Source organism: Eschrichtius robustus, chromosome 2 (genome assembly GCF_028021215.1).
Source record: "Eschrichtius robustus isolate mEscRob2 chromosome 2, mEscRob2.pri, whole genome shotgun sequence".
Taxonomy (NCBI): Eukaryota; Metazoa; Chordata; class Mammalia; order Artiodactyla; family Eschrichtiidae; genus Eschrichtius; species Eschrichtius robustus.
Window position 1 is genome coordinate 55,443,951 of NC_090825.1, and position 12,917 is coordinate 55,456,867.

At 39.3% G+C, this 12,917-nt stretch overlaps 1 protein-coding gene across 7 annotated transcripts in view; it reads right to left on the minus strand.

The window, feature by feature from the left end:
• LOC137759340 (survival motor neuron protein) overlaps positions 1–12,917 on the minus strand; it is a 43,603-nt gene extending 30,686 nt beyond the window's left edge. For all 7 annotated transcript variants that reach the window (XM_068535472.1, XM_068535467.1, XM_068535468.1 and 4 more), the window contains exon 1: positions 12,789–12,917. In XM_068535472.1, coding sequence (XP_068391573.1) covers positions 12,789–12,881 — 93 coding nt within the window. In that variant the 5' untranslated portion in view covers positions 12,882–12,917. The remainder of the gene's footprint in view (positions 1–12,788) is intronic.

Below are 12,917 nucleotides of genomic sequence, written 5' to 3' on the forward strand. Positions count from 1 at the left end.
AGGCTTCTAGTTTGGTGCATAGCTAGGGATCTACAAAGATGCTCAGAGGCTCCTGTATGCAACATCTGCACTCTCTCTCTGCCTGGCTCAAGCTCACTGCATCTCCCAGAAAGGAGCTTAATGTAAAATGTGCCATCAAAGACAAAATGTGAAGGGGAGTAAAAATGTAGAGCTTTAGAATGAGCTCAAATTTAACTTATTATCAACTTAAAATAGATGGTAATAAATATAAGTTTTTATATGTAAGACTCATGGTAACCACAAGGCAAAAATCTATAGGAAATACACAAAAGATAAAGAGAAAAATATCTAAGCATACCATTAGAGAAAATGATCAAACCACAAATGAAGAGAGAGGAAAGAAGGAAACAGAAGAACTACAAAACCTCCAGAAGAAATTTAACAAAATGGCAATAAGTACATACCTATCAATAATTACTTAAAATGTAAATGGACTAAATTTAAATTCTCCAATCAAAAGACACAGACTGGTTGAATGGATAAAAAAACAAAACTCACCTATATGCTGCCTACAGGAGACTCATTTCAGATGTAAGAACACACACAGACTCAAAGTGAAGAGATGGAAAAAGATGTTCCATGCAAATGGAAATGAAAAGAAGGCTGGGGTAGCAATACTCGTAAGACAAGTAGACTTTAAAACAAAGACTGAAATAAAAGGTAAAGAAGAGCACTACGTAATAATAAAGGTGTCAATCCATGAAAAGGATACAACATTCAGCAATATTTATGGACCCAACACAGGCGCCCCTAAATATATAAAGCAAATATTAACAGACCTAAAGGGAGAGACAGACAATACAATAATGGTAGGGAACTTTAACACCCCAGCAACGGATATATCATTCAGATAAAAAATCAATAAGGAACCATCTGCCTTGAAAGATATGTCAATCAGATTAACTTAATGGATATATACAGAGCAACAGAAATACACATTCTTCTCAAGTGCGAAAGAACATTCTCCAGGATAGATCATATGTCAGGACACAAGTCTTAATAAATTTAAGAAAATGAAAATCATATCAAGCATTTGTCTGACCACAGTGTATGAAAGCAGAAACCAATTATAAGAAAAAAACTGGAAAATTCACAAATACGTGGAGATTAAACAACATGCTACTGAACAACCAATAGGTTAAAGAAGGAATCAAAAGAGAAATCAAAAAATACCTTGATACAAATGAAAATAGAAACATAACGTACCAAACTTAGCAAAAGTAGTTCTAAGCAGCAAGTTCATAGTGATAAATGCCAATATCAAGAAACAAGAGGACTTCCCTGGAGGCACAGTGGTTAAGAATCTGCCTTCCAACGGGTTCGAGCCCTGGTCCGGGAAGATCCCACAGGCCGTGGAGCAACTAAGCCCGTGCGCCACAACTACTGAGCCTGTGCTCTGGAGCCCTCGAGCCACCAAATACTGAGCCCACGTGCCACAACTACTGAAGCCCGTGCACCTAGAGCCCGTGCTCCACAAAAAAAGAAGCCGCCACAATGAGAAGGCTGTGCACAACGAAGAGTAGCCCCCACTCGTCACAGCTAGAGAAAGTCTGCGTGCAGCAATGAAGACCCAACGCAGCCAAAAAGAAAGAAAGAAAGAAAGAAGAAAAAATCTCAAACAACCTAAGTTTCACCTAAGTATTAGAAAAAGAGGAACCCAATGAAACTCAACGTTGGTAAAAGGAAGGAATTAACAAAGATCAGAGTGAAAATAAATGAAACAGAAACTAAAAGACAACAGAAAAGATCAATGAAACTAACAGTAGGTTCTTTAAAAAGATAAAATTGACAAACCTCTAGATGGGCTCACAAAGAAAAAAACATAGGACTCAAATAAATATAATCGGAAATGGAGGTGGAGACATTACAACTGATACCACAGAAATACAAAGGATCTTAAGTAACTACAGTCATCCCTCAATATCCGCAGGGTACTGGTTCCAGGACCCACCATGGATACCAAAATTGATGCTTGCTCAAGTCCTTTCTATAAAATGGCATAGTATTTGCATACAATCCTGCATACTTTATTGTTAGTAATACCTAATATAACATAAATGCTATGTAAATAGTTGCTGGCATACAGCAAATTCAAGTTTTGTTTTTTGGAACTTTCTGGAAATTTTTTTTTACCCAAATATGATTGATCTGAAGTCGGTTGAATGTTCAAATGTGTAACCTTAGGATATGAAAGGCTGACTGTACTATGAACAATTATATGCCAACAAATCTGACAACCTAGAAGAAATGGACAAAATTCAAAGAAACATACACCCTACCAAGAGTGAATCACGAAGAAACAGAAAATCTCAATAGACCAATTACTAGTAAGAAGATTGTTAGAGGCTTTTGATTATTAATTGAAACAAAAGTTCAAGACCAGATAGCTTCACAGGTCAATTCTTTCAAACATTCAAATAAGAATTAATACTAATCCTTCTCAAACCTTTCCAAAAAAAATAGAAGAGGAAGGAACACTTCCAAACTCATTTCATGAGGCCAACATTACCCTAATATCAAAACCAAACAAGGACACCACAAAAAAAGAAAACCACAGGCCAACATCCCTGATTAACACAGATGTAAAAATCCTCAACAAAATATTAGCAATCCAAATTCAACAACACATTTAAAAGAATCTTATACCATGATCAAGTGGGATTTATCACAGGGATGCAAGGACGGTTCAACATTCACAAATTAATCTATGTGATACATCACATTAACAAAAAGAAGGATGAAAATCATATGATCATCTCAATAGATGCAGAAAAAGCATTTGACAAAATTCAACATCCATTTATGATAAAAACTCTCAACAAAGTGGGTATAGAGGGAACATACCTCAACATCATAAAGGCTATATACATGACAAACTCACAGCTAACATCATCCTAAATGATGAAAAGCTGAAAGCTTTTCCTCTAACATCAGGCACAAGACAAGGATGTCCACTCTTACCACTTTTATTCAACAAAGCATTAGAAATCCTAGCCAGAGCAATTAGGCAAGAGAAATAAATAAAAGGCATCCAATTTGTAAAGGAAGAAATAAAAATGTCACTATTTGCAGATAACGTGATATTATACATAGAAAGCCTTAAAGACCCCACCAAAACACTGTTAGAATAAACAAATTTGTAAAGTTGCAGGACACAAAATCAATACATAAAAACGTGTTGAATTTCTATACCATGAAAACAAACTATCAGAAAGAGAAATTAATACAATCCCATTTACAACTGCATCAAAAAGAATGAAATACCTAGGAATAAACCTAACCAAGGAAAAGGAAGACTTGTACACTGATAACTATAAGATATTATTAAAGCAACTGAAGAAAACAGAAATAAATGGAAGGATATTCTGTACTCATGGATTGGAAATATTAATATTGTTAAAATGTCCATACTACCTAAAGCAACCTACAGATTCAATGCAACCCCTAGCAAAATCCCAAAATTTGTATGGAACCACAAAAGACCCCAAATAGCCAAAGCAATCTTGAGAAAGAACAACAAAGCTGGAGGCACCATGCGCCCTGATTTCAAACTATATTACAAAGCCACAGTAATCAAAACAGTATGGTACTGGTATAAAGACAGACAAATCAGTCGTACAGAATAGAGTGCCCAGAAATAAAGCCACACATATATGGTCAATTAATATATGACAAAAGAGCCAAGAATATATAATGGGAAAAAGACAGTCTCTTCAATAAATGATGCAAAAAAAAACCTGGAGAGCCACATGTAAAAGAATGAAACTGGACCATTGTCTTATACCACATATAAGAATTAACTCAAAATGCTACTGTAAAGGACAGGAAACTATTCAATATCCTGTGATAAAACATAATGGAAAAGAATATGAAAAAGAATGTATATATATATGTATAACTGAATCACTTTGTTGTACAGTATAAGTTAACAACATTGGAAACCAATTATATTTCAATAAAATAAATTTTTAAAAAAACAATTAACTAAAAATGGATTAAAAACTTAAATGTAAGGCCTAAAATCATAAAACTCCTAGAAGAAAACATAGGCGGTAAGCTCCTCGATATCAGTCTTGGCAATGATGTTTTTGGATTTGACACCAAAGCAAAAGCAACAGAAGCAAAAACTAACAAGTGGGAATACACCAAACTTCAAAGCTTCTGCATAGCAAAAAAAAAAAAAAAAAAAATCAACAAAATGAAAAGGCAACCAACTCAATGGGAGAAAATATTTGCAAATCACTTATCTGATAAGGGGTTAATATCCAAGATATGTAAAGAACTCATGCAACTCAAGAGCAAAACCCCAAACAATTCAACTAAAAATAGGCAAAAGGGACTTCCCTGGTGACACACTGGTTAAGAATCTGCCTGCCGATGCTAGGGACATGGTTCAATCCCTGGTCTGGAAGATTCCACATGCTGTGGAGCAACTAAGCCTGTGCACCACAACTACTGAGCCCATGCACCATAACTACTGAAGCCCACGTGCCACAAATACTGAAGACCGTGCACCTAGAGCCCGTGCTCCGCAACAAGAGAAACCACCAGAATGAGAAGCACGTGCACCACAACGAACAGTAGCCTCCGCTCGCCACAACTAGAGAAAGCCCACGTGCAGCAAAGAAGACCCAACACAGCCAAAAATAAACAAAATAAAATAAATTTATTAAAAAAAAAAGGGCAGAAGATCTGAATAGACATTTTTCCAAAGAAGACATACAGACGGCTAACAGGTAAGTGAAAAGATGCTCAACGTCACCAATCATTAGGGAAATGCAAATTAAAACCACAGTGATATATCACCTCACACCTGTTAGAATGACTATTATCAAAAAGACAATAACTGGGCTTCCCTGGTGGCACAGTGGTTAAGAATCCGCCTGCCAATGCAGGGGACACAGGTTTGAGCCCTGGTCTGGGAAGATCCCACATGCCGCGGAGCAACTAAGCCCATGTGCCACAACTACTGAGCCTGCGCTCTAGAGCTGCGTGCCACAGCTACTGAGCCTGTGTGCCACAACTACTGAAGCCCGCGCGCCTAGAGCCTGAGCTCCGCAACAAGAGAGGCCACACAATGAGAAGCCTGCACACCACAACGAAACAGTAGCTCCTGCTTGCCGCAACTGGAGAAAACCCTTGCACAGCAACGAAGATCCAACGCAGCCAAAAATAAATAAATAAATTTATTTTAAAAAAAAGACAATAACAAGTGTTGATGAGGATGTAGAGAAAAGGGACACTAGTACACTGTTGGTAGGAATGTAAACTGGTACAGCCACTATGGAAAATAGTATGAACGTTCCCCCAAAAATTAAAAATTTTACAACAGACAAGATATGGAAACAACCTAAGTGTCCAACAATGGGTGAATGGATAAAGAAAATGTATACAGGGACTTCCCTGGTCGTCCAGTGGTAAAGAATCTGCCTTACAATGCAGGGGACGTGCATTCAATCCCTGGTCAGGGAACTAAGATCCCACATGCCGGGGCAACTAAGCCTGTGCGCCACAACTAGAGAAGAGAAACCCACATGCCACAACTAGAGAGAAGCCTGTGTGCTGCAACGAAAGATGCTGCATGCCTCAACGAAGATCCTGCGTGCCACAACTAAGACCCTACACAGCTGAAAATAAATTAAATAAATAAATAAATAATAAATAAATTTTTAAAAAAGAAAATGTACACAGGTTTCCCCCACTATATGAAAGTAGTGTTCCTATGAAAGCTTTTGTAAATGGAAATGGAGTAAAGCAAAGAATCAATTATGTTAGAACACAACTTGCTAATGGATAAACAAAATAAATCAGGATAAAGTACAGATGCTCACAGGCACAGTTCAAAGCTATGGTGGCTTGATGCTGAGATGTTGAGTGTAGCTCCTGGGGAAGGAGCTTGGTGGTGCCACTCTCACTGCTTGGGTTGCCTGCTGCCTCTATAATGGCTTGCTGCAAAACAAAACACTGAATGTTATTTTTGCTTTTCACCTTTTTTTTTTTTTTTTCCATAAAAGCAAAAATCCTCTTTGGATTTCAGTTAGTGAAAATAGTTACTAATGTAGGTCTTTTATAAAAGTGAGGTGGTATAAAGCAAACTTTTAAAAAGCAGGGGATAACTGTTCATATACAATAGAATATTATTCAGCCATAAAAAAGAAATCTTGTCATTTGAGACAACATGAATGGATCTTGAGGTCATTACACTAAGTGAAGTAAGTAAGACAGAGAGACGAATACCATGTGATCTTACTTATTTGTGGAACTTAAAAACAAAAAACAGAACAAACAAAAAAAACCCAACCTCATAAATACAAAGAAAAGATTGGTGGTTTCCAGAGGTGGGGGTGGAGGGGATGGGGGAGGGGACTGAAACAGGCAAAGGGGGTCAAAAAGTACCAACTTCCAGTTATCAAGTAAATAAGTCACGGGGATGTAATGTGCAACACGGTGCCTACAGTTAGTAACACTGTATTGCATATTCGAAAGTTGCAAAGACATAAAATTCTCAACACAAGGAAAAAAATATTATAACTATGTATGGTGGCAGATATTAACTAGACTTATTGTGATCATTTTGCAATATGTATAAATAGCAAATCATTATGTCGTACAACTAAAATTAATATAATGTTATATGTCAATTATACCTCAATAAAAAAAGAAAAAAAAAGGGAAAGGAATGTATGGTGGATGATCATGGAGGAAACAGGCTAGGAAATAAAAACTAAAAGGATGTGGATAGATAGAAAAGAAAATAGAAAGCACTCCAAGGACAACCATGAGCCAAAAGAGCATGTAAGCAAAAATAAACACACTGACTGTATGATTCCACTCATATGAGGCTCCTAGGTAGTCAAATTCACAGAAACAAAGTAGAATGGCAGTTACCAGGGGCTGTGGGAGAGCAGGAAATAAGGAACTGTTCAATGGGTAGAGTTTCAGTTTTGCAAGATTAAAAAGTTCTGGAGATCTATTGCACAACAGTGTGAATATACTTAACACTACTGAAGTGTACACTTAAAAGTGGTTAAGATGATAAATTTTATGGGTTTTTTTTTTACCACAATTAAAAATAAAAATAAAATAAATTGTATTTGACAGATCAGTGAAGCAACAAGTCCAACTAGACTCATTCTTATGCTATAGAGTAGTTGAAGGTAAGTTTGGACACATAATGTTGGTGTTGGGAAGACAGGTTATAAAACACCATCAATTAGTATGTTGGATTTTGTACAATATTAGTCAATCAATGAGCTCCGAAGAAGTTTGCTATAAAACTCATTTAGTTGTAAAGTGAATTTTTGTCATTTTCTTGTTAATCTCCATTATACATAGAGAAATATGTTCTGATATAAAACTGTTAATCTTGCTATATGATAAAAAGTACTTAAAAATCATTAAGTCATTTTGCAGATAAGGAAAGTAATCACAAACAGGTAATTGACTTGTTCAAGGTTATGCTGCCCCTTGGAATGGGAGATGTTTCTTAAAGCAGAAGATATATCAATTCTGCAAATGGAAAAGGTACTACTAATAAAGGAAAGTGTACTCCACTGTATCAATAGAAGTGGGCACTCTTAAAAGTAGGATACAAATACATAGGAACCCAAACTCATCACATTACAACTGTTATAAGACATTTTAAAATGAACAGCAAACAAAGACATCCATACAAAGCTATTATGAGAAGAAACATTTTAGGTGATAAAACTTCTCAACTGACAATCACAAACAGAAGAAAATACAATAACCATCTGAAATTAAATTGTCTTAAACTAGCATTTGCAATATGGAAAGAAAACACCTTGAATCAAAATTTCTAAAAACTCAGATGAGAAAAGAAGGCAAAAGGGAAACAGTCAAATGAGGAGTTAAACAAAATCAAGAACGAAATGGAAGAAAAAGTAATACTGACTGCAAGGTACCCAAAGAAGAATACATTTGACTGAAAATCTAATGGGTACCAAGGAAAAGACATGAAAAAAAAAAAAAGAAAAAGAAAATAAGTGAAGTGGGGACTGGCAAAGAATATTTAACATATGTATAAATGGGGTCCCTGAAGAATAAAAGCTAAACAAATAAATAAACAAAAGTCTCTAAAAAGACTTCTCAGAGCCTCTAAGCAAAAAGATCAAGTCATTTACAAAATACAGAAAACTAGTTAGTATTAGACTTCCTCATAGAAATTTATGGGAAAAAAGTATGAGCCAAGGATTTTATATACACCCTAGCTTTCCTTCAAGACTAAGTTGTTGTGTTGTTTTTTTTTTTTTTGGCTGCACTGCATGGCTTGTGGGATCTCAGTTGCCCGACCAGGGATTGAACCCGGGCCCTTGGCAGTGAGAAGGTGGAGTCCTACCCACTGGACTGCCAGGGAATTCCCAAAAAGATACTGTTAAGAGAATGAAAAAATGAATGAACTCACAAACTGGTAGAAAATATTTGCAAATTACCTATCTGATAAAGGTTTTGTATCTAGCATACACAAAAAAACTCTCAAATCTCAACAAAAAATAAAATAATTCAATTTAAAAATGGGCAAAAGATTTGAACAGACACTTTGCCTAAGAAGATACATGGATGGCAAATAAGCACATGAAATGACAATCAACATCATCAGTCATTAGGGAAATGCTAATTAAAACCGCAACAACAAGACACCACTACACATTAGAATGTCTAAAATTAACAAGACTGACCATACCAAGTGTTAGCAAGGATGTGGAACAAATGGAGCTTTTCATACATTGCTGGTTGAAACGTAAAATGGTACAATCACTTGGAAGAAAAGTTTGGCAGCTTCTTAAAGAATCAAAATAGTGGACTTCCCTGGTGGTGCAGTGGTTAAGAATGTGCCTGTGAATGCAGGGGACAGGGGTTCAATCCCTGGTCCAGGAAGATCCCACATGCCTCGGAGCAACTAAGCCTGTGCGCCACAACTACTGAGCCTGCCCTCTAGAGCCCACAAGCCACAACTACTGAGCCCACATGCCACTGCAACTACTGAAGCCCGCACACTCTAGGGCCCGTGTGCCACAACTACTGAGCCTGCATGCTGCAACTGCTGAAGCCCACGCACCTAGAGCCTGTGCTCCGCAACAAAGGAAGCCACCGCAATGAGAAGCCCGCGCACCACAATGAAGAGTAGCCCCCGCTCACCACAACTAGAAAAAGCCCGTGCACAGCAACAGAGACCCAACGCAGCCAAAAATAAATAGATAAAAATAAATAAGAACAATAAAATTTAACTTAAAAAAAAAATCAGAAGAATTAAAATAGGGAGTTCCCTGGTGGTCCAGTGGTTAGGACTCTGCACTCTCACTGCCGTGGGCCTGGGTTCACTCTCTGGTCAGGGAACTAAGATCCCACAAGGCATGGGAAAAAAAGAAAAATAATTAAAATATATCTACTCCATGACCTAGGTGTTTGCCAAAGAGAAATGAAAGCATATGCCCATACAAAGTCTTCTGCACTAATACTCATGGTGGTTCTATTTGTAACAGCCCCAAACTGCAAGCAACCCAAATGTTCATGAACAAGTGAATGGATAAACAAATTGTAGTATATTCGTGCAACAGGATCCTACAGCAATGAAAAGAAATGAATGACTGATATACACAAGAAAATGGATGAAACTCAAAATAACTATGCTGAGTAAAAGAAGCCAGATAAAAAAGATTCCATATTTGTAAAATTCTAGAAAATGCTGACTAACCAATGGTGGCAGAAAGTGGATCGGCAGTTGTCTGGGGACAGGAGATGAGGAGGGAAGAAAGGGAAGGATTACAAAGGGGTGTAAGGAAATCGAACCATCCCACACACTGGGACCACGTGGAGAAGCCGAGACAACGTGAAGAAAAGAGATGACCTGTCAATCCCTAGCAGCTCAGTCCCCAGCTACTGTAGCTCCGATTCCTATGTGGATGCAACTACACAAAATGTCTGAAGGAGAACTTCCCACCAAGGCCTTCACAAATTCCTGACCCACAGAAACTATGAGAGAGAATAAAAAATGATTACTGTTTCAAGCCACTAGTTTTGGGTGATTTGTTACACAGCAATAGCAAAGAGAACAGACCATCAGGACTGCCTTTATATCTGTTTCTCAGTCACCAAAAGAAGCCCACCTCCTTCCTTGCAGGCATTTCAAAATGAAATGTTTTCTTCTCCATATCCCTCAAATTACTGTACCAGAGGTGGGGAAGGAATCTTCCTTGTTCCTCACTTCCACTTCCAGATTATTCTTCCTCCCTAAAAACTCCCAGGTTTGAAAATCCTGTCACCAAACTCCACTGTCCACTATCCCTCCTCATTGCAATCATCTATATCTTCCTGGGTCACTCTTCCTCATTCCTTGAGGTTTATATCCCAGTACTCCCTCCAACACTAATCCTGTCATAATTTTTGGTTATTTAAAAACCCATGTACAGGGACTTCCCTGGTGGCGCAGCGGTTAAGAATCCGCCTGCTAACGCAGGGTACATGAGTTCAAGCCCTGGTGTGGGAAGATCCTACATGTCGTGGAGCAACTAGGCCCGTGCACCACAACTACTGAGCCTGAGTTCTAGAGCCCGTGAGCCACAACTACTGAGGCTGTGCACCACAACTACTGAAGCCCGCGCACTTACAGCCCATGCTCCGCAACAAGAGAAGCCACCACAATGAGAAGCCCTCGCACCACAACGAAGAGTAGCCCCCGCTTGTCGCAACTAGAGAAAGCCCGTGCACAGCAACAAAGACCCAACGCAGGCAAAAAATTAATTAAATAAATAACGATAAAAAAGTATTACTCAAAAATAAACCAAATAAATTAAGAGATAATTTAAAAAAAAAACAACCCATGTACGTGATCCTTCCAATACCCTACCCTTGCTACGTCTTTAAACGCTTCGCTACCAATGACCTTTTATAGTACCCAATCTCAGCTACTCACTTCTATGGTCCTTATTATAACCATTAACTATAATCTCTCCATAAACTCAACTGCAAGAATCCTACTCTCCAACTACCACCTTCTAGGCTCTGCAACTTATTCCTTCTAGTAGGTTGATGATGACAATCATTCCACTTCACTGGGACTGTTTTACCAAACAGTGATCCTCAACTTTTTAAACTGTTTCTCACCATGGTAATGTCCTCACTTCCTTTCTTAGCCAGCTTTAATTCCACCATCGGTCATTAAGACAACTCCCTGTACCGCCCCCTTCTCACTTCACACTAGGTAAAACTACAACCCTATTAATTTCACCTATTCATTTACTTTGTGTCTGCCCTCACACACCTGAATTTGAATTTAGCTAGCGAAAAATACAATCATGCTACCTAGTCTCTCTTTTTTTAAAAATAAATTTATTTATTTATTTCTGTCTGCATTGGGTCTTCGTTGTTGTGCACGGGCTTTCTCTAGTTGTGGCAAGCAGGGGCTACTCTTCGTTGTGGTGCGAGGGCTTCTCATTGTGGTGGCTTCTCTTGTTGCAGAGCACGGGCTCTAGGCGTGAGGGCTCAGCAGTTGTGGAGCACAGGCTTAGTTGCTCCGCGGCGTGTGGGAATCTTCCCGGACCAGGGCTCGAACCCTTGTCCCCTGAATTGGCAGCGGATTCTTAACCACTGCGCCACCAGGGAAGTCCTATCTAGTCTCCTTTAAACTCATAACCACAAATCTGAAGTAGGCCTTTAATGTTGCCTAGCAACATTTCCACTACATTTCCCTAACGCAACACTCATCCACTCTCCTAGAGGTTTACTTCCTACCTTCTCTCTTCTCTAACCTCCGACACCTGCCCCCTACCCCCTCCTCACTAGTAGGCTGATGACCTTGCTTCTTTTACTGAGAGAACAGCAACAATCAAAACAGAATTTTCATAATCTCCTGTCACTATATCTGCCCATCCACACAAATCTGTACCCATATAACTGCCACCACATGAACTGTCAATATTTCTAACAAAGACTAAATCCATTCCCTCTTACTAGGCTAGAATGTTGCTGGCGCAATTCTCTTCCTTCCTGCAACGTCAATTATACCGTCCTTACTGGATCTTTCCTATCAGCCCAGAAACATGCTGAAACATTTCTCCCAACTTAAAAACAAAAACACAATTAAGAATCCTCTTTATCTCACTTACCTCTCCATCCATTGGTCAATTTCTCTATCTTCCAGTACCCACAATAAAACTTGAAATATTTGCTCACATATGTTGCCTTGAATTTCTCCTCTCCGACTCTCGAACTCGCTCCAATCACATTTCACCCAAGAATGAGTTCTAATCTTACCCCCTTATAAACCTGCCTTACTTGCAGTCTTCCTCATCTCAGTAAAAGGCAACTTCATCTTTTCAGCTGTTCAGAGCAATCCTGGAGTACTGACTTTCCTCTCTCAAGCCTGTATTATCGTATACCCGTGCACAACCTGTTGCCTCTGATTTCAAAATATATCCAGAAGCCAAGTAACCTGCTGTCCAAGTAACCTGCTGTCCACTGCTAACAGCGGGATTATTCCAAGAGACTCCTAACTGGTTTCCCTGCTTCGCCCTCGCCTGCCCCCGCACACCTCCCAGTCGGAGAGAGAGGTGGAAGACCAAGGCACAATCTAGTAGCAATAGGGCCTAGGCTCAAAGTCATTAGGGAGCTCAAACTGGGGGAGGAACGAGCTTGCGGCTGAGGCTCCCAAGTGGGGAAACATGCGGACCCACCGCCCCGCATTGAGCCGACTGGCCGGGGAAAGAGAGCGGGGTGCTGGTTGGGGAGAGTGCCGGCTGCGACCTCACCTGGCCTGTGCCGCGCCGGAATAGCACCGAGTCTTCTAGCTCTGGGACGCCGCTGCTGCTGCCGCCGCCGCCGCCGCCGCCACCCATCGCCATGGCTAACCTGCTGCCGGGTACGCAGCGTGGGCTAGG